Genomic DNA, 23,940 nt, shown 5'->3' with positions numbered 1-23,940 from the left:
GTCGTATTGATCACTTGTTTTTTAATACCTTTCATGGCATCTTGTATTCATACCTCCTGTATATTGGTGTCTTGTGGTTGTAGTAGTATCAAATTGTTTTACATGATCTTCATGTTATGGTTTGCATCTTTAAGGTTTCTTTCCATTTCTATTTATGATCTATCATTTCTATTAAATATGGTTTGCATCTTCTTTATGGTTGCTTTCCATTATTATTTATGATCTATCATTATTATTAAACATTGTTACATTAAGATTAGCATGTCCCATTTTATAGTTATGTTTTGAGAATTGCATACATGCATGTTTTATAGGTATTTTTGTCCTTTCACCTATCAAAATATGAGTATTATATATTCGAGACACGATTTCAAAATTCTATAGGTATTATATATTTCGAGACATGTTTTATAGGTATTTTTGTCCTTTCACCTATCAAAATATGAATATTATATGTGACCATTCTGACTAAAGACCAAAATTATTAAAGATGAATATTGTTTCGATATAGCTCTATCAGAAGATCTGGTAATGCCTGAGTTTTTGCATAGTACTTCACGCCATTATGGAAACTGTAAGGCTCTTTTATCACATTTTTCGCTTGAGAACTAATTTCTTCCTTTGAAATTCAGGCACAGATTGCAACTGTACATTATTTCTGTTCATTTTGTTTAAAGAGCCTTAATTTAGCTTCAACTCCATCAGTTCAGAAAATTAGATATTCAAATGACATCTGCCTGAATTACACTTGTTTCAAGCATTATACTATTACGCACTGTATAAAACTAGAAATATCCAGCTTATTTGCAACATATAGCATATACCATTTACATCTCTTGGTTTGGTTTCTATTTACATTGTTAAGAATAGTGATATGTTCAAAACAACAGAAACCAAATAGTCAAGCCTTCGATACATTGAAGGACCATGAAACTTGGTGCCCATTAAAATACATACACAAGGGCTCGAAGCCCACCAGGTAAGGTTTTTTCCATACTCAATCTCAACCACAAGACCTTAACCCAACAGACATGTCAATGGCTCGCAACTTTGCACAACTGTAGCTTTTAAGGATATTTGAATCCCCCTAATGTACAATAGAGTCTTTGGCCAATATACACTATTACAGATATCTAGAAACCCATTAAGCATAGAGAATGATGGGTAAATGTACCACTGAGCATGACAGGTTATATGTTAGACATCACAACATATAACAATGTGGCTTACAATTAAATTATGGAAATAATAATTGAACGATTTCCACAATGGGAGTGACAATTTAATAACGGACTTGCAAGTGCAATATAAACCAAAATGAAACTAACCTGCAACAAGGGTGGTAAACAATTTAAAATTGCTTCATGCCGCAAAAACACATATAGAAAGGATCAACCATATGGAGATCCTTCACTCCACATTGATGTTTTCAGTTTGTCCACAAACAGATCTAGTCAATAGTTGGATCAATATTGTCATATTTAAGCTGAGAAACCAAGATCTTATTTCACACATCTGATTTTTCTTGCAAAATCTTCAATATTCGGACCATTTCCCCGGGGACTGGAGCTTTCCAACAGCTTTACAAGCCTAGCCACACCTTCAACTATCCCATCTGTGCTTATACAGCTCTTTTTAGGAAGTGCAAACAAAATCTTGTTCACATCTTCCTCTATCTCAAGACTGAAGAGCTCCTCAAATACCTGCAAACATAAGTGCCAACTGTCAAAAGATGCGAGAGATGATTGAATATGCATTAAAATATTTCAAAACAAATACCGTTTCCATTCTTGAAATAACCATCTTGTGAACTGTTGCTGAACGCGAAACCAAATTCAGAATGAGAATTCCATCAATGCAAAGGGACTCTTTTGCGTTTCTTAGGAATGATTCTTCCACAAAACTTGAATGTGGGCAGCTCAAACCAGTACTGCACACATGAATAGTATACAGATAAATGAGTAAAATTTATCACAGAATCGGCAAAGCAAATAGAAGAAAAGCAATAAGAATTATAAAATTATATTATAACTTGTAATCTTTGAACCAAGCAGATACATTTCATGCATGGAACCCTTCTCTCTGTCCTTTATTTTGCATTAATAATTATTTCTATAAAGGCAATTTGAAGTTGAACCAAGCAACTTTACACTTAAATTAACCACAAATTAATAATATGATAATAAAAATCACTTACCTTAAATCATCAGAGTCCACATCAATAATAAGAACATGCACGCCTTTTCTATCTTCTATTAAAATATTGCTTTCATGTCCCATAGTGAAACTTGTATGTACATCAGCTATCGAGGTTTCTGCATTAGCTTGCGAAAACTCGGATTCTATAGAATTTGTGAGTGAAATGTCATGTAAGCCAGTAGATTTTGAAATTTTTGCCATTTCGTCAACCATCTTCACTCCATCACCTATATGCAGCTGCATACCATTCACATTTAAATTTTTAATCATTTCTACAATCTTCAAATTTAAATACTATAAGTTTCTTGAAAACTAAAAACAACGAACAGTATATATTGTACTTGATCAGATCAAAAGGAATATGATATTTGAAATAAAATGAGCAACAGCATTCTATAAACAATCGGCTGAAACTAGATGGCTGTTACAGTCCAAACTGTCACATATCTAAAACATATCTTGTATAATCAAAAGAACAGGAGTAGCCTTCTTTCCAGTGGTCCAGTGGTCAGCCCATCATATTATTAGCTCAGGCATTACCTCAAGTCAAAATAATGTAGAAAATGTGGTGGAAAACTGGCTTGAAGGAACGGCATTTGTGGTTTCTGCACAACCTATCCTGCAAAATCCAGTCACAGAAATGCTTGACAGGGATTTGCCAGTTGAAAGACAAAGTGGCTATGTAATGGCAGACAAACCTATCAATAACCTTATTATGCAGTTAATATATTTTATACATGTGCACCCTGCCTTCTTGAAATAGAATTCCTCAAAGCATGATTTAAATCAATGTTTCCACGGCCCATTAAAAGAACAATGCTCATATTTGTTTGACTTGAATAACTACTTACTTATTTAGCTAGTACTCTTCATAGCATAGTAGCAAAAATCGTTTAGGGAAAAAATCGGCAAACCAAAAGTATAAGATTTTTTGAAAAAATCAGGAAAAAATAAAGAAAAAATCGGATTTAAAAAAAAACATAAAAAATTGTAGAAAAAGAGAAACTATTTTTTTTAAATAACTTCAGGGCATTTCCATAGCATAGAGATATAAAGATCAAATAAAATAGAGTTAACCCCTGAATTGTAGAAAATATTTTTTTGTTGTTTATATTCATATTATTGATTACATAGGCAAATAATCAGTTAACTTTTTAAGAGGGCAGTCACCAAATACATCAAATAGTTGTCTAAGTCGGATCAAATATTAAATAAGTCTATGAAGTAACTGAGACCAAAAGTTAACAGACAAATAGTAAAAGTGAAAGCCACTTTGAAGTGATCCAAGAATTTCATTGTGATTGAGGCAAGTAGTTTTGTAGGGTTAATTAAATATTTTAGAAAGCTTATCAAATCATATTCCACAATTCCAATGCTTTATATCATGGTAACAAAAATCATTTGCGGAAAAAATCGGCAAACCAAAAGTATAAGATTTTTTGAAAAAATGGGTAAGAAATTGGATTTTTAAAAATCTTAAAAATTTGTAGAAAAAGAGAAACTACTTTTTTTTTTTTAACTTAAGGGCATTTCCATAGAATAGAGATATAGAGAGTAAATAAAATAGAGTTTAACCCATGAATTGTAGAAAATAGATTTTGTTGTTTATATTCATATTGCTGATTACATAGGCAAATATTCATTTAACTTTTTAAAAGGGCAGTCACCAAAGACACGAAATAGTTGTTTAAAAGTCTGAGATCAAAGATTAGCTAAGTCTGAAGTAGCTAAGATCAAAATTTATCAGATTGAGATCCAACTATTGTTAGGAATTTAGTAAAAGTGGAAGCCATTTTGAAGTGATCCAGACTTTCATTGTGATTGAAGCAAGGAGTTTTCTAGGGGTATTAGCTAAGTCTATGAAGTAGCTGAGATCAAAATTTATCAGACAGATATCCAACAATTGTTAGGAATTTAGTAAAAGTGGAAGCCATTTTGAAGTGATCCAAGATTTTCATTGTGATTGAGACAAGGAGTTTAACCCATGAATTGTAGAAAATAGATATTTGTTGTTTATGTTCATATTGCTGATTACATAGGCAAATATTCATTTAACTTTTTAAAAGGACAGTCACCAAATACACCAAATAGTTGTCTAACTCTAAGATCAAATATTAGCTGAGTCTATGAAGTAGTTGAGATCAAAATTTATCAAATAGAGATCCAACAATCATTAGGAATTTAGTAAAAGTGGAAGCCATTTTGAAGTGATCCAAGACTTTCATTGTGATTGAGGCAAGGAGTTTTCTAGGGGTAGTTCAATATTTGAGAAAGCTTATCAAATCATATTCCATAGTTCCAATGCTTTATATTCCCTGATGGCAATTGGTAAGTCTTTTATATGGGGTAGAATTCAACAAAAGGCATTTGTTTATTTGAAGTAAAAGATTAGCAAGCCACTGGTTTTGGCAATACCTAGCTTGCAACTACTATTTTAGATAGAGACAAATTTTAATGATTGTGTGTTGGAGGCTCTTTTATTACAACTATGTAAGCTTGTTTGTTGTCATTCAAATCTATTTCATGGAGCACTTTAGATATATTGCTCACATAATGAATTGTATGTCTTTGTTTGAGCAAAAATTAACAATATATTTTTATAAATTAAAAATCATATATCTATATCTACATATATTAAATATGTCTTTAAACGTTTAGTGTTGTGGTAGAAAAACTCCATTGGTGAGGTAGCCACCAAGGTTCAAACCCCTACTGGGCCACTAAACTCGTGGGCTTTCTACCTTTGTTGGGTCGTTGAGCTCGTGGGTATGAACAAGTGAAGTGTGGGGAATGATGAACCCCCTGAAAATGGACAAAATAACAAACTTCTTCAATGTTGATTCCACATTGACTCTGATTTTGTCTCAGACCAACCCTATTTTTAAGCAATTCAATAATTTCACACGTTTTTCTAGGGTTTTGCAAGTTTGTACAATGATTTTTTTCACTTTTTTGCCATTTTTGGGGTTTTAACATGATTTCAATGCAAAAAAACTTTGAAAATTGGGTCAACACTTGGTCAATGATTTTTTCATGAATTGGGATTTTTTTGGGGAATAAATTGGCTAGCTCCGGGATTCAGGATTAATTGGGTATAATTGCGATTTTTTGCAAAATATTGCTTCATTGAACCTCCATGCAAATAGGCAATCAATGTTTGTCTGATCTGGCACATAGGGACATAGAGACAACATTTGGGGACAGTAAAAAAGTTTGTAAATTTTGAGGACAGCGGATTTCATATATATGTAAACTATAATTTGCAAAAAATGTGCTTGATTAAATGTAGAATTGAGAACGCAGCTGGGCATTGATAATTCAATGTCAATTGTCAAATGATAAATTAAAATGATTTATATCATAGTACCATTACACAGAAGTTGTAATGCCCCCTATTTATAGGCTGTCAATTCCCAAAGGGAAATATACATTACTACCTAACATGTTACAGTAATTATGAATTAAAGACTAGGGTTGCTCATAGTACAGTTAGGCATTGTCCTTGTTCAGGCCTAATCTTAATCCCCTTCTAGTTTCTAATCCTAGATGGGTGACTTGCTTGTCTAGGGTGCGATGATACCATCTCCCTAATGTAGCCCAGCTTACCGAAACCTCAGTCCATTCACCCTTGGGGCTCATGGCAGGATCATGAGTTCTTTCATCCTTGGGGCTCATCTATCATGAGATGGTTTTACTTTGCCTCTCCCTAACAGCATCACACCACTCCTAAGGAAAAAGGAATAAGAATTGGTTAAGAGCTCGAGACTGTAATTATGTCAATATCTTGTCGTACTATGAATGTATATGAAATTCAGTATGACTGTCATACATATTGCACTCTATATTAATATTACTATAAAATTCTGCATAAGAAGATAATCAGGCTTCATTTACTAAGCATATATATTAAGCACATCCCCATGCATACCACCAAGAACAAAGATGTTACTGCCTGTAACTTAATAATAGTTCTGATTTGATCTGATCCATTGTGATGTCACTGGATGCTTTTGATTCCTTTCCTTTATATCTCTCAATGTGAGGGAGAGGTCACACCTCTTCATTATGTATGCCCTTTGGCAAGAGACACACCTTTTCACTATTAGCACCCTTTGAAAGAGTGCAACTCTTCATTATGTCTGCCCTTTGAAATGGACAACCATTCACAATCAGATCTGCACTTCTTATTTAAATCAGATGTTCACTTCTGATCCCCAAATCATCCCCCCTTCAAATAAGTTCTCCTCTCCCTTTTATACCTCATATTTGGAGGAGTCACAACTTATCATTTCATGCCTTTTGACCAATCATTAACTTTAATCAAATTTTAATTATATTCTTTTATATTTTTATTTAATTTTTTATTTTTATTTTTTTGTATTTTAATTTTATTATTATTATTCATTATTATATTATATTTCAAAGTGGGGACATTACATAAGTGAGACTGACTCAGCAAACCAAATTATAAATGGAATCAAATTAAGGGATCTAATTGGGAAACCCTAACCAAAAAAATGTTGTTCATCACATGCGCATCAATTGGGAAAAACTAGGCTTTATGATTTCCAATGTACCACATGAGCATCAATTTCTTACTCTTAGGATTTAATTTGGTTCACTTTTCATCCAGAATCCAACCATATACAATGGAACCAAAGACCTTAAGATGACTACCTTTCAATTTCCTTCCAAACTATGCTTCCTTTGAATCTCATATTTCACCACCAATGTGAGAGACTCGTTTAGCATATAAACTACAATATATACAACTTCGGCCCAAAACCTCTTGGACACACTCATGTTCTCCATCATACACCGAGCCATCTCTTTAATAGTACAGTTCCACTTCTCAACTACTCCATTCTATTGTGTAGTGTAGGATGTGGTAAATTATCTTTTGATGTCGTGTTTAGCACAAAAGTTGTTTAATTCTTTAGAAAAAAATTTGCCTCCATTATCATATTTAAGAGTGGTTATGTCACACTCTAACTCTTTTTCTACTAATGCTTTAAACATTTTAAATTTATAAAACACCTCGGATTTTCATTTCGAAAAATATACTCACATTTTCCCACTAAAACCATCCACAAAGAAAAGAAAATACGTGCACCTAGTGATTGATGTTGTGTTCATTGGTTCACAAATACCTACATGAACCAACTACAACACTCTCTTGACTTTCCAAACTTGTCTATCATCAAATGGTGTTCTATTTTGCTTCCCAGTCTAACAAGCCCCACACACACACCATATCAATGGTTGAAAGTCAGGAATCCCATCTACCAAGTTCTCTCAAGCCATCAAAGAGAGGGAGAACAAATTGAGGTGTCTATATCATTGATGCCAAAGTATAACAATGTCTGATGCACTATTGGCTGCCAATGCATGTTCCCTAACTTGTCTAGTTTCAACCAATCTATATGATACTCTATACCAAAGCAATAGTCTTCTTGGTCTCCTAGTCAATGATATTGCATTTGTGTTTGCCAAAATTAATATCTAGATTAGGACTGTAATGTCCCCACTTGAAATATAATTTAATAATAATAAATAATAATAATAAAATTAAAATACAAAAGAATAAAAAAATAAAAATTAAATTAAAATATAATTAAATATTAATACATTTATTTAGTATTTGATTAATCATCCATTTATTTCTATCAGCAATATAATATGAATTGAATCAGTTAAGCAATATATTATTAATTGAATTAATTAAGCAATATAATGTTAATTAAATCAATAACTAAATATTAATATTGAATATTTAATATGTGTTGTTAAATATATATAATAAAGAAGAATGTGTTAATAACTAATAGATTAAATAATATTATTAACACCCAATGAACTGATTATGAATGCCACGATTTCTTATTGGGTAAAGAGATACCGTTTAATATTGGGAGGACGTGACTCAAGACTAAGTCACGTCTCCCCCAATGAGCGTGCCTTTTTCTTTACAATAAAGGTAAGCATGCGTGGGTCAAAGAGGGTTTATGGGAATCGATAATAGGAAGGGAAGAGGAAAGTATCGCCAGCAAGAGCACATTGGAATTTTCTTCTACTCTACCAAGGACAGGTAAGGAATTGTGTTCTTGGCCCAGCCAAGAACACAATAACTTACTTCAATCAGGATATTAATTATCGCTTTAGGAAACAGTATTTAAATATTAGATATGAAATATTTATATATGTATTTATTAAATATGGCAGTTCTGATATATACTACTGTCTGTATATGACTGGGACAGCATGACTGATATATATGACTGGGACAGCACAACTGATATATATTGCTATTTGTATCTGACTGAGACAGCATGACTTTAATACGTACTGAAAATTTCAATTAAAATTATTGATGTATATCAATTAGTAATTAGAATACTCTTGCATGTAACTGGGTGAATATATGTGATAATTCATTTAGGCTACTGCTGCACATCAATTAATAGTTAGAGTAATGTTTTCAACTCCATCTTGGAGGGAGCACTGGAGATGGTAATCAGTGGCAACGAGGGGCTATCATGTGGTCAAAGACCCATGAAGTCAAGATGCCAGTTGCTATCTCCCTGCCAGTCTTTTCAAGACAGAGAGGTTATTTGTGTGTCTGAAAGTATTAAGGTTTAGAAGGAAAGCATAGGGAGACTACCCATCTAGCAAGGGGGTTAGAAGCAACCAGCCCTTGGATTTGGTAGACAAGCAGTCCCTTGCTCTCCTCTTTAACCTATGATACTTTCTTGCTATCTGCATGTTAGTGCTGATGGTTTAGGCTAATCAGTAATATGTATATGTTTGTAGGTATTGTGTGTCTATCCTAGTGATTGCAGGGCTATCCATAATCAAGCAATCAAGTGTAGGCTTAAGGCACTGTACCGGTAGGGGACATTACAAGGACTATGTCACATAAACAGACTTATTGAGCTCTATTCCTAGTATATAGCACACATTGAGAAAAAGAAACTCTTTTCCTCTAGAGCGTATTTGTACAATCCCTCTACCTACAACCATGTATTTCTTACCACCACAAAAGATCGTTGAATTAGAGCAAGCAATGTACTTTGTGGACTAGACTTGCTTGTTGGCGAAGTGGCATGATACTTATGGATTGATGTACCATGTTTATCAATCTTTTCCTGATCTTTTATCCACAACCACTAGTTAGGTTTTGGTACCAAGAATGATCTTTTGAGACATTTCTACTCAAATCTTGTGAGCATTCACTACTTCTAGGTGTTGTATTTATAGCTATAAAACACCGGCTGCCTGCCATCACGATATTGGATAACGAGACCATTTAAAATAAATAAATGCCTCCCTATGCACGCTACTATAGTAACCTTGAAAAAACTTGTAAAACCCTAGTTTTGCAAATATTGAATTTCTTGTGAAAAAAAATGGATTGTGGCTTGTGTACCAAAACCCCTAGAGTATTGTGGCTTGTGGATGAAAATTCATTAGTTATAGGAGTCAACGGATGAAAACCCTTTGATTCGAGAAGGTATACTCGTTTAGGGATTGCACCGGACCTTCACAAATTTGCAGGACATTTCAGTTATTCAGTGTGTGTTCATTTGTTCTAGGTTTGCAAGTGAAGTATATGTAGTTACAGTGCAATGTTTGTATCAGTTTGTTGTTGTGTTGTGTGATATTGTAGGATTCTTTGCTATTGTTCTTTGATGCTCTTGATCCTTTCAAGTTGGGAATATCAAACTAGTGTGGAAGATCAAAGAGTTTCATGTGCTTTGGTTGGTAGTGTGTGTGAGTTAAGCATTGTTAGTTTCAGATTTTTTATTTGCCAATGTAGCTATTGTAATGACTATTGCATCGGTCCAGTATGTTGTAAAAATTAGAATTATATCAATATAAAAGTTTCATGAGTTTCTGGTTCAGTAGTGCAAGTTTGGGTGTTCACTAGCTAGTTTTATTGGTCTTGTTTACTGGAGTGTATTGAAGTTTATTGTTTATGTTCAAATACATTATTATCATTGAACAATATTATTTGGGACATTAAAATTTGGTTGCAAGAGCCTTTATAGCTGATGATCAAGTCACAAGGGGGAACTACGTGGAAAAGTTCAAGATAGATAAGGGGAAATGGGTGAAGGATGTGGTGGTTAGTGATATATTACAATTAGATGCGAGATGCATTACATTTTTGGGATCCCTTGTGTTGTGACGTTTTCACACATCGCCCCATTGCAAATGCGGGCCCCCACTTTTTTTTCGCTTTCCAGCTTAGTCTTAGCTTGGCAATAATTTCATAATCTTTTGCCTTTGTCTATGATGGTTTTAGTCTTGTCAAATCTCGGAAGGGTGTGTTCAGCGGCTTTAGGAATGACTTAGAGTGTAGAGTTCGTCCTTGGGATGTGATCAAGTCAAGAAGTCATGTTTTGGGTCCGGAATCCACGATCAAGTGTCAAGACTGAGGATTGATGGAGGAATTGTGAGGAATGTCAAACTTGACAAAATTGCTAAAAGTTGTTAAAAATTGTCAAAATTTGTAAAATCTTCCAAATGTTGTCAAAATGTTGCAAAATCATTGTTAGGACAAGTTGAGAATTTGGGATTTTTGAAATGCTAAGGATAAAAAATGATGAAATTCGATACCTAGACAAGAAAATTCCTTGTCCAGGTTGAATTTTCCAACCTTGATAGGAGGGAAAAAATAGAGAAAATTTGTAAAAATTTATTGGCCAAAAAATGTAAAATTCAAGTGCAATCTTGGTGAGGTGTGAAATTACAAAACTAAGCTTCAAAAGCTAACTCTCGTTGTGGATTTACAAAATTAAAGTTGATTTTTTCTTTAAGAAATCCACAAATTTCACTTCAAATCTCCTTACCAACATTTTGCCCATGTCAAGACCATTTTAGCGCTCAACTATCCTTAGGAACTTCACCCTAGCACTCATCCTCTCTTGTTCACCCTTTGAAGATTCCTAGAGGTCATGAATTTGGCACTCACATTTCTTGCTCCTCATTTGGAAAATCCATGGCATGGAGAAGTTAGTGCTCAGCATTCTAGGATAAGATGTCTCTAGTGCCTAGGTCTCCTAGACTCACCTTCTCTAGTGCTTTGATGATGAAGATTATCTCTTTGCAATGATATACTATTTAAATTTATTCCTATTTTAAGGGGGGAGTTCGCATAAGGAATTCCTAATCTTCAAGTCGTTTCCACCCTTCAGTTTGCAACTATAGGTCCCATGGAACCTATAATCGGGAACTATAAGTCCCATGGGACCTATATGCTAGGACAACATCACTTTACCGCCCTAAATTCCTTGCACTTAATGTTCTAGCGCCCACCTATCCAAGGGACTCGTGTTTTAGCACCCTATTGTCCATAGAATGCATGTTTTAGCGCTCACATCTTGTCCTTGGTTACCCTTTAATCCTAGTAGGGTGGTGTTAGCACTAACTCGGCCTCATAAAGGGAATTAAAACCTTTAAAGAACCAAAACAAAATCACTTTTTTTCAGGTCTGCCTGAATGGAAGAATTCTAATTTCAAACTTATAAAACATTCTCCTAGGTTGGCCAAATAAGGAGGATTCATTTCAAACGTTGAAGTCCTATAAATGGGGTTTGATTTCATTTCAAGGGCATCAATTACAACTCATCTTAAGGCAAATTTTGGAGCAGACCTTTGAAGTGCAAATCTGACCTAGGGCAGAGCAAATCAATGATTAAATGCAAGTTGAGGTGTGTTGAAGATAGCGAATGCTAATCCTTATTTATACCCCCTTTCAAATGCACAAATCACCCTAGCCGACTTGAAAGAACGCAATAAAACATGTGAAAGGCATTAGGGAAGCCAACCTAGGCATGAAGTTCTAAGAAAAGTGTGCAAAGACAAAGTGTGTAAAGTGAGAATGAGACATAGATGGCTGACCTGATTAGGGCCTCATCAAGCATATGTAAGGAAAGAAAAGGAAATCATTCCATCATTCAATCAAATGCAATTTAAAAGCACTGAGTGCAAAGATAAAGTGTGAATTAGGAGCAGAAATGACAAATCAAACCTGGAGGAAGCCATGCAAATCAGAACATAAGGTGATTTCTTTTTAGATTCAAAGGCGAATTACAGCAAGAGTGAGGTTATTCTCCATCAGAAATCAGACTTTGAAAAGCACATTTTTAAATCAGACCTGAGAGATAGCGAGTCAGACTTTAAAGAAGGAAAATCAGACCTGAAACCTTACCTTTCCACACCTGAAAGTGCATTTCCAGAACTCCTAAGTGTCATTCCAGATTTTGAAGGGTGTTATGAAGCGAATTTTGTGCATTGTCTTGTATTTTGCTTACTTGGGGTTTCATTCATAATCAAGATTTAAACGTTTTCTTTGTCTTTTTACAGGTTTGATGCACAAGGTGGCAAATCAAGGATGAAGGACTCAACCATGTCAAAGGACTTTGAAGACAAGAAGGATATCTTCACCACGTGACAAGATCAAGGTTAAAGACAACAAGGATGCCCAAGAAAACCTCAAGGGGGTGAAAAGGATATCAAAACAACATTACTCTACAAGGATGAAAGCAAGCTGAATGCATTTGACCTTGGATTTCCCAACATGAGGACTCTACAACATGCAAGATTACTCTACATAAAGGACATCGTGTACATGTTCCTCAATGCAAGGACAAGTCAAGGTGCACATACATAAGATGATTGCAACATGAAGTCAAGAACTACAAAGGAGATTAAAGTCAAGTTAAAAGGTATCTTGGACATCACAAGGTGGATTCCCAAATGTGAGAACAAAGCGTGATCAAGGTCATTATGATAATTTCAAAAGAGTTAAGCAATGTTAGGGACTTGATCATCAAGATGATGCAATTTGGGAATATGAACCATCACAGACAGGCAAAAGCTTGGAAATGTTGAGTATCAAGAGATATTGCCCGAAATGCAAAAACTTCTTTGTGATGAAAGAGAAATTTTACAAGATAAGTATGCTGAGGTGGCGATTAGGCATCCAACCAATCAAATAATTCTACATTGAGATATTGAAGTTCAATGAACCTGACTCGTCCTATGAGGAGGACAACTATACATGTGGAAGATACTAAATTCAATATACCTAACCTCATTTCTCATTGGTCTAAATTCAAAGTAAGGGCATGTGTCCAAAATGTTGTAATGATCTTATTGGTCAATGAGGTGTTAGTTGTAACTAACCCTAATTAGGGTTTTGTTGCCCACAACTCAGCCATTGATTTAGAATCAATCCTAGCCCTTGAATTGTAATCAGGATGTCTATATAAGGCTCAACCTTCTCATTTGTAAAGGTTAATAGATAAATAGAGAATATTTGATAGTTAACAAGTAGAAGTAGAGTAGGAGGAGAAGACTTGGAATTGTTGCCAAGGCTATGGTGAAATAAACATATGATTTCATTGAAGATATGGTGGATTTTATGTGTTGCTTTAACATGTTGCATGGTTTCTACTTCTCATTAGTTTAGATTTGTTTGCATGAAGTTGATTAACTGAATGGAAGATCTTATTGTTGATTAATGGCGAAGCCTATATGTTCATACCATTTGTGATTTGTTGATTGCAAATTGCAATGCATGGTTAGCCTGAACTTAATTGAAAGCTTAACTTGAATTGCTCTATGCTCATTTTTCATGGTGTCAATGCGCATAAGTAATATGAAAATCATACGCTTACCCTTAGGAGATTGCACATCTTTGTTTAGTTGTTTCCTCATGGCAAAGAGAAGCTTGGTTTGGTTTCATAAAGTCAACAATCATTTCTTGCATTGTTAGGTGTTAGCTTAGATTTTATTAACTTTTCATCCTTTTGTCTTTTATTTTCAAGTCAGTCAAGTGTTCCACGTTCCAGCAAAACGTAAGTCCCTTTGTGATTACTAGCACTATCACATCATAGACACTGAGTCTATCCAATATTAAAGTCAATTGTTCGCATTGTAAACCTTGGGGTCACCTTGTTTGATCACAAAGCTTAGCATTCAAGGTTTCCTTGTTCAAGAGAGGATAAAAGTATTTTATTTTGTGTTCGAAGTGTCCTAAAAAACACATCAACGCCTTGCTTTTAGATGCACAGCTTTAGAGAGATCTGTGAGAGAGTGGCTAACATATTTGGCCAAAAGAAGGTTGTAAATCATCAAAGAAAACACACATTGCAGTTCTATAAGGGCATCTTCAACCTATTATTCAACAGAGCTGGCAAAAGCTACATGCACTACTTTCATTTGGCTGCACATGAATTGAATCCATAATGCCCTATAGGGAAGCATGATGAATTTGTTCCCATTAATAGCAAGGAGGTCAAGAAGGAATTCATAAAGGCCCTCAAGAAAAATTATGATGTTTGGGAAGCTAGAATAATCAATGTTGAGGGGATCAACATCACTAAACTCAATAGCAAGAGTTCGAGAAAAATAGAAATACACTATTGAAGGAAACATATCAGTTAACTAGTGGCATATGGTCTTCCATTATTGCCAAGTACACTTACTAGTTGAATTATGAATCAAGTTATCTTTAAAAATCTCAGCTTCTATTTGTTAATTTTTTTTTAATTGCATTTTAAAAGTCAATATTAATATTTTATAGGTTTTTGCAATATTTGTCACGCTTTCTCCAAAATACTAATTTTCACCATCCCAAAAAAGCATCCCCATGTCCCCAAAACTCGAAGGAACAATATTTCAGTATGTAATTTTAGTAGTCCATACATTTATGGATTCAAATGTAAGTAGTGCCAAGGTACCTTCTATATGTATGTTTTTAGATTTTTTCTAAAATTTCTGTTTTTCTGCAAAAAAAATAAAAAAACTTAAATAGCAAATTGAAAAATTGAACCAAAGTAGCCAGAAACTTCTTTTTAAACCCTCAATGGCTGGTATGTAACTTCAAATGTATCAAATACAATAGCTTCAAATTGTAGATATCAAATCAACACAAATATACTAGCTGATTTATAAATAATTTATAATGAATAGCCAATATGAAACCCTATTATAGCAATTCTACTCAAATCTGAATAGTTCATGCTCAAATACACTGAGTATAAAGTTAAACGTTGATATGCCTAGAAATGAATATATTGAACTCCTAACTGCAAATAATCGGTAGTTATGAAAACCTAAGGTATCAAATATACTTACATCTTAATCAAATACCAAACTATAACCCTCTAAAAACCGGTTTTATTTTATTAGAAACAACTAAAACAATTATGTAGACTAATATCATGAAGGAATATCACAAATTCAAATTTACCAGTGCTTTATTTTCACTCAAAACTTAATTTAGTTATACAGCTAGCATATCTAGGCATTAATGACTGATTTTCAAATCTGACAACCATTGCTTAAAAAATAATACATCCAATAGACTATTGGGCTACTACAGATTGTTTGGAAAGGCTGCAGCAAGGTTTTGAAGTAGAAACGTCAAAAAGAGTGTAATGGACACCCCAGAATGCCCAAAAACCATACCAATTGCTGCTAGGAATTTTATCAAACAGTTTGCATCCAACTCCTTATTTCTCCGTTTAATGTTTTGAATTCCCTTATGGCTCTGGAAATGAAATGTTGGTTTGTTTTACATGGAATTGAAATCACAGAATATGGACAAGAATGAAACTACAATAATATGCAAACTGAAAATTGAAAAACTGCTAATAAGATGTTATTTTCAGATTTTAATAAAATCAAATACATGGCAGATTATCAACTCACTAATTATTCCAGCATTATTGACATAATAATCCAGCAATCATTTTCAATCTTGCTGCTACAGTGACATGAATAGTACCCGCGTGAATAGTAACTGCATGAATAGTGTTGCAGCAATATTAATTTGTCTTCAACAGGTCCAATATCTTCATAAAATCATCCCCTCAAAATGGCATAAGCATCGGACAAGTAGGGAAGAAGATATGAACAAACATTAAATCTGCCTATAGCTGGAAATGCACCCAATCTGCCTGATAATGAAGCTGATAGCAATGGATTCCAAAGGCCAAACCCCAGGGGAATGATGTCTAGAATGTCACAAGAGAGGATAGACGTCCTCTAATGCCAAGAACGGATCTGCAACTCACACATACCAATTCTTCTCATATTCAACATATCTAATGAAGCCACAAACGCTTTTTTTTATTCTTTTTCCAAGGGTCCACTCAACTCTCATGGGCAATGTGGGATAAAAGATGAGCAATATAAAACATACATTAAAATATTCACTTATGTCTCCCTTGGGTACCGATCCCCATAAAATAAATATTAGAGTAACACTTTAATATTTTACAATTAAATTAAATGTTACTTTAATAAAACTTCAGGCATTAAAATGTATTAGCAATCGGACTCTGAATAATGCGAGTGATAGCTCGTCGAAAAGCTCTCACCGAGGAGTATCAAATCCAAACACCAAAACTGGCCTCCACTATGTCCTGCTGACTTACTAAAAATAGTAAGTATGCCTGAAACTGAGTAAATCAACTTCGTTTTGGCCCAAACTGGAAATGACTAGGCCAAAACACTCCAGGATCCCCTTAAACCTTTCGCTAGCCCTCGGGACCATGTAGAACAAGGCTAACGCACACACACTTGGTCAACTGCTAAAGTGGGGGCATTACAGTCCGCCCCCCTTGAAATTGCTTGTCCTCAAGCAATCTCAGTCCAGCCTGCTGAATAACCTGCTCACTCTCCCATGTAGAATCCTCCTTCGGCAGGTCTCTCCATCTGACCAAATACTCCTTCACTATCCTGTTTCTAAGCTTCCTCTCTCTGGTGTCCAGAATAGCCTCGGGTACTAACACAAACTTCCCCTCCTCATCCAAAGGGTGTAAATCTGAAGAAGGCACTACACTCTAACCAATGGCTTTCTTAAGCCTAGACACATGAAACACATTGTGCACCCGACTGCCCTCTGGAAGCTCAAGCTCATAGGCGACTTCGCCCACTCTGCGAATCACCCTGTAGGGACCATAAAATCTAGGCTTCAACTTTTCAGCTTCGTTCTTCTTGAGTGATGACTGTCTATATGGTTGTAGCCTCAAGTAAACCATATCCCCTACCTCGAAACTGCGCTCTATTCGGTGCTGATCAGCGTACAATTTCTGTTGATTTTGGGCCTGCTATATATTCTCCTTGAGCACTTTCAGGATGTCCTGACTATCCTGCAATAAGTTTTTGGCTTTGGGCACTCTGCTGTCCCCCAAAACTAAATCCATGAAGCTAGGTGCGTCATAACCATAGAGTGCCATGAAAGGAGTCATCTTGATGGACATATGATAAGTGGTGTTATAACAATACTCTCCCATATGCAACCATCTAACCCAAGCCTTTTGTTGTGCAGTTACATAGTTCCTCAAATATCCCTCCACCCATTTATTCACAATCTCTGTTTGCCCATCTGTCTACGGATGATAACTAGTGCTAGGTGTAAGATCTGTACCACACAACCTAAACAACTCCTGCCAAAAAACACTCATAAACTTACTATCCCGATCACTGACAATGAATCTGGGCAACCCATGTAACCTGAATATCTCTCTAAAGAAAAGATCTGCCACCTGTGCTGCTATGTAAATGGACGGAATAGCAAAGAAGTGAGTGAACTTCGTCAAGCGGTCCACCACCACATAGATGCAATCCCTTCCCTGCACTCGTGGTAAACCAGTGATGAAGTCCATCGAAATACTTTTCCATTTCCTATCAGGAATGGGCAAGGGTTGTAATAAACCTGCAGGAAATGTGTGCTCTCCCTTATTCTGTTGACAAACCGCACACGCCCTGACATACCTCTAAACATCATCCTTGAGCCCTCTCCATGAGAACCGCTCTCGGATCTGCCTGTAGGTCTTGAAGATCCCCGGATGCCCAGCTGTGGGTGCATCATGAAATGCCTTCAATATCACCTCTCTCAAATGTGATGACGGAATCAAATAAACCTTGTCCTGAACTCTGATCAATCCATCTATCACCTCATAGCGATCATCCTGTATAGTACCTGAAATCAATCCAGAAGCCCAAGCATCTCCGACATACTCTGCTATAATCCGATCTCTCCAATCTCCTGAAATCTCTGCCAGAGCACATAAGTGAGGTCTCCGAGGTAAGGCATCAGCCACCACGTTTTTCTTACCTTTGACAAACTCTATGTCAAAGTCATAAGCCTGCAATTTAGTAACCCATTTCTGTTGCCGGTCATTGAGATCACGCTGGTTCATGAAGTATTTAATACTGTTGTGATCAGTTTTGATCACAAAATGCCCACCTACCAAATATGATCGGAATTTGGCCAATGCATGCATTATGGCCAACATCTCCCGGTCATAGACAGAATAACTCCTCTCAACTCCCTGGAGCTTCCTACTCTCGAATGCAATGGGATGCTTCTCCTGCATCAATACTGCTCCAATCCCATCACCCGATGCATCACAATGAAGCTCAAAAGGCTTCGTGAAATCTGGTAGAGCTAGAACTGGACATGAAGACATTACTTGCTAGAAATGCTCAAAACACCTCTGTGCTACCCCTGTCCACACGAAAGCCCCCTTCTTGGTGAGATCTGTCAAAGGCGCTGCCGTTTGTGAAAAACCCTTAACAAACCTTCTGTAAAATCTGCAAAGACCAAAGAATCCCTTAAGCTGTATGAGGTTCGTAGGAGTAGGCAAATCAACTATAGCTCTAATCTTTTCAAGGTCTACTCGAACTCCATCTGCACTAATAATATGCCCAAGGTATAGTAATTCTGTCATACCAAACTCACACTTAGACTCCTTGGCATACAAAGACTCTCTCTCTAGGATAGATAATACCTCCTCCAAATGCTGTGAATGTTCCTCCCAGGTCTTACTGAAGACCAAGATGTCATCAAAGAAGATCAAGACAAATCTCCTCAACTGCTCCCTGAATACCTGGTTCATACAACTTTGAAATGTAGCGGGTGCATTGGTTAGTCCAAATGGCATAACCATAAACTCAAAGTGGCCATAGTGACATCGGAAGGCAGTTTTCTCAATGTCCTCATCCTGATCTGATGGTATCCAGACCGTAAGTCTATTTTGGTGAAAAAGCATGCTCCATATAATTCATCAATCAACTCATCAATCCGAGGAATGGGATATCTGTTTTTTATTGTTTTCTTATTCAATGCCCTATAATCGATGCACATGCTCATTGTCCCATCCTTCTTCTTTACCAGAACTACAGCTGAAGCAAAGGGGCTTTTGCTAGGCCTAATGTGCCCGATTTCCAACAACTCCTTAATTGTCTTCTCTATCTCATCTTTATGTTTCTTAGGATGACGATAGGGAGTGATCATCACTGGTTTGGCTCCCTCCTCGAACTCAATAACATGCTTTGCACCCCTGTCAGGAGGAACCCTGTGAGGAATATCACTGAATACCTCGGCATGTCTGTCAAGAATCTCCTGTATATGTGGTGGATGACTCTTCACTCGAGGCTCTGGTGAAAATGGCATAACTAAACACTCTGTTGCCCACTCTATGTCATTATGCCGAAAAAGTCTCTCCATTCTCCTCAAAGAGACTACCCTGCAACTCCCATCTGAAAGTCCCCTGAGAACAACAGTCCTACCCTCATGCTGAAACCTCATTTCCAACTTCGCTAGGTTGAAAGTGAACTCAACCAGCGATGCCATCCATGTCATACCGAGGATGACGTCGTAATCTCCCATGTCCACAACATAGAAATCATCCTCCAACTCATAGCCATCTCCAAATCTAATGTGAAGATTTGAAACCTTCTGAGTACATAATAGCTTTTGGCCATTAGCTACCATGACTCTAAAACCATCATGCTCCTCTGTCTGTAAACCTCTCCTGGCTACCAACTATGTATCTATAAAGTTATGTGTAGCCCCAGTGTCAATGAGAGATATCACTTTCTGCCCCTGGATAGTACCCCTGACCTTAAATGTGATTGCCTTTTGGGCCCCTGTCAAGCGTGCCAACGATCTATCATCCTTAGGAATGCTGCTCTCCTCTATCGTGTTACCCTCATCTGAATCGGAGTGCTGATCCTCCCCCTCTGACTCTGACTCCTCTGCTGAAAAATACTCCATTTGATTTGCCTTAGCCTTGAGAGGGCATTTATGAGATAAGTCCCAAGGCTCTCTACACTGGAAGCACAGTTTCTTCTTTCGAAGTTCATTCAAGGTTTCACTGTCTAGTCCTTTTGATCCTTCTTTGGGTTTGTTATTCTCTTTCTGAAATGGTTTTTTGTCTTTGTCCTTGCGGTAGGAAGAATCTGTTGAATGGTATTTTCCTTTGTATATTGAAGGGGCTAAATCTTGTGCCTTTTTAGTTGCTTCTACTAAGGTGAGTGGATCATGTCCCTTCACCCAACCACGTAATGGATCAGCAAGCCCATCACAAAATAACACCACCAATCTCCTAGGAGAGATATCAGTAACAAGTACAGACAAACGCTGAAACTCGGCAATGTAAGCATCCATAGAACCTGACTGTTTTAACTGTGCTAGCTCCTTGAAATGTAACTCGAGATCCCTAGTGTCAAATCTCTCAATCAATCTTTCTGTGAATTCCTCATAGGATGTAATCTGATTATGCCCCAGAGTCACCATGCCATGATGCCACCATTCATGCGCAACGCCGTCCAAATGCATAGCCGCATACTTGATAGCCTCCTCCTCAGGCATAGGATTTAGCTGCAAGTATGTATCTACCTTTTGCACCCAAGCTCGTGCGGTCATCTTCCCTGAAGCATCATAATAAGGCAAGGAAAGTTTTCCAACTTTCTTTCTCAGCTCAAAATTCCGATTCCTCCCACCTGCTCTAGGCATATGTCTCATCCTCAAGTCCATATAATCTCTAAGGGAAATATCTGCCTGAAACTCGGGTCCAGTGGCCTCCCAGTCCCTCTTGAACTAACCCTGTAACTCAGTAATCTGCGGTTCGTTCACTGGTTGAACCGGATCCCTAGGTGGGAAGGTGGGTAGAAGAGGTCTCGAGCTCGCTGTTCGAGCTGGGCGTGCAACGTGTTTAAAGTTATCCGTCTCATTCCCATTGTTGCCATGTCCATTATTACCATTAAAGTTATTCTCAAGGCCATTGTTGTTGCCTCGGCCTCCATTATTATCATTGCCCCTATTGTTATCGTTTCCCCCATTGTTATTGTTTCCATTGTTGGCATCACCTTGATTAATATTGACGCCCATCTGTCTAGCCATAAGCTGCAACATCATGTCCATTTGCCTATTCTGCTCCTGCTGCATACACTGCCCTTGCTCTAATGTACCCAATAACTGTCTGAACATTACCTCCCCCTGATCTGGACCGGTATTCCTATCATCTCGGCCACCCATACTGCTGTCCTGATCAAAGAATATCTCCTCTATGTCTGTATGACTAGATTCTATGTCCACCTGCATGGATGAACTAAACTGCTCGCTCTGTGAGTTCAAATTTTTGTTTTGTCTTGCTTTGGTATGGCGGAAGTTATAAGGCCCCTGTTGCATGCTTAAACATACATGCTTAGCATGTTTTTTAATTCATTAATTTCTGATTTTAGTGTTTTGATATTTCGTCAAACACTTTTCCCTCTATCCAGCTGTTCCAAAGTCTCTGTAAGACCTCCACAGGATGGCAGGACTTATAGCTCTGATACCACTGTAATGGACACCCCAAAATGCCCAAAAACCATACCAATTGCTGCTAGGAATTTTATCAAACAGTTTGCATCCAACTCCTTATTTCTCCATTTAATGTTTTAAATTCCCTTATGGCTCCGGAAATGAAATGTTGGTTTGTTTTACATGGAATTGAAATCACAGAATATGGACAAGAATGAAACTACAATAATATGCAAACTGAAAATTGAACTACTGCTGATAAGATGTTATTTTCAGATTTTAATAAAATCAAATACATGGCAGATTATCAACTCACTAATTATTCCAGCATTATTGACATAATACTCCAGCAATCATTTTCAATCTTGCTGCTATAGTGACATGAATAGTACCCGCGTGAATAGTAACCGCATGAATAGTAACCATGTGAATAGTACCTGCGTGAATAGTAACCGCGTGAATAGTACCAACGTGAATAGTAACCACATGAATAGTGTTGCAGCAATATTAATTTGTCTTCAATAGGTCCAATATCTTCACAAAATCATCTCCTCAAAATGGAATAAGCATCGGACAAGTAGGGAAGAAGATATGAACAAACATTAAATCTGCCTGTAGCTGGAAATGCACCCAATCTGCCTGATAATGAAGCTGATAGCAATGGATTCCAAAGGCCAAACCCCAGGGGAATGACGTCTAGAATGTCACAAGAGAGGATAGACGTCCTCTAATGCCAAGAACGGATCTGCAACTCACACATACCAATTCTTCTCATATTCAACATATCTAATGAAGCCACAAACGCTTTCTTTTATTCTTTTTCCAAGGGTCCACTCAACTCTCATGGGCAATGTAGGATAAAAGATGAGCAATATAAAACATAAATTAAAATATTCACTTATGTCTCCCTTGGGTACTGTTGTGACCATTTCACACATCGCCCCATTAAAATGGGGAGCCCCTCTTTTTCGCTTCTGTTTTGCTTGTTCTTCTCTCTGCTTTTAGGATTTTGAGTGAGTGAGTTGTCTGGGCTAGGGTTAAGCCTTAGAGGTTTCTTTTGGATATTTTTTAAGCCGAGTCCAGTCAAATTTTGAAAGTTATTAAGCGTCCTTCCGAAGGTTGATTATTGAAGTAAGATAAGTTTGTCAGGAAGTCAGATATGTCTCAGGTTAGGTCTAGTCAGGGTTTTTTGAGGTAAAATTCAAATTTTGTCTGAGTGTTAGCATTTTGAAGATGAAACTGTACATTTTTGCCTGGGTAAATTTTGATCAAATTTTGGAGGCAAGATGATACCTGAAACAACAAAAGTGCTCCTGTCCTTCACTGGAGGCCCAGGGCGAATTTCATTCTAAGTGCAATTTCTTGTTTTGCGAGGGCTTGCTAACTAATTCCTAGCCTTGAAGATGGCCTAATTCTGCCTTGTGAAATGATTGGAGACCTAAATTTTGAATATTTTAGCCAGAAAGGACAAAAGGTGGCCCCGTCCCTCTCCAAGGGACCAGAGCACAAATGTTATTTTATGCATATTTGTCACTGACTTTTCTATTTTGTTTTGTGCAGGGTCTTCCGGAATGATAATTGGACATGACTCGATTCTTTTGAAGATTTTTTGAAGGCACAAAAATGGTGAATTTTTTAAGGTTAAAGGAAAAAGTGCTCCCATCCCTCTCCAAGGGACCAGGGCGAAAAGACTTATTTGAGCCATTCCTGGCCTTGTTTGGTTAAATTGAGACATCAAAGATATGGTGAAAGACGAAATGAACATGATAAAGCATCCAGACTTGATTGAAAGCAAAGAAATGATGAAGTTTTTGCCTAGAAGGTCAAAAGTGCTCCCGTCCCTCACTGAAGGACCAGAGCACTTTTCTTTATATGCACAATTTTAGACCTCTATTGGACATTAACTTCTATTCATAGCATGAAGTAAGATGAAATCGTCCCTAGCAAAGGAATTTCGAGGTGGAAAGTGAGACAATTTGGCTTATAATGACAAAAAGTGCTCCCGTCCCTCACTGAAGGACCGTGCCACTTTTTTCAAATTTGCACTATCTTTGCAAGGTTAAGGTGATTTTATGATTTGAAAAGGTTAAGGGAAGCATGTTTTGTCCATTGAATATAATTTAAGCGGATCA

At 36.7% G+C, this 23,940-nt stretch overlaps 1 protein-coding gene across 2 annotated transcripts in view; it reads right to left on the bottom strand.

The window, feature by feature from the left end:
* Positions 1–780: 780 nt before the first annotated feature.
* LOC131047991 (uncharacterized) overlaps positions 781–23,940 on the bottom strand; it is a 196,653-nt gene continuing 173,493 nt past the window's right edge. For both annotated transcript variants that reach the window (XM_057981806.2, XM_057981805.2), the window contains exons 14-16: positions 2,198–2,436; positions 1,780–1,930; positions 781–1,703 (exon numbers count right to left, since the gene is read on the bottom strand). In XM_057981806.2, coding sequence (XP_057837789.1) covers positions 1,503–1,703; positions 1,780–1,930; positions 2,198–2,436 — 591 coding nt within the window. In that variant the 3' untranslated portion in view covers positions 781–1,502. The remainder of the gene's footprint in view (positions 1,704–1,779; positions 1,931–2,197; positions 2,437–23,940) is intronic.

The sequence above is a fragment of the Cryptomeria japonica genome, chromosome 10 (assembly GCF_030272615.1).
Source record: "Cryptomeria japonica chromosome 10, Sugi_1.0, whole genome shotgun sequence".
In the NCBI taxonomy this organism is placed as follows: Eukaryota; Viridiplantae; Streptophyta; class Pinopsida; order Cupressales; family Cupressaceae; genus Cryptomeria; species Cryptomeria japonica.
This window is presented reverse-complemented; position numbering and strand designations above follow the sequence as displayed.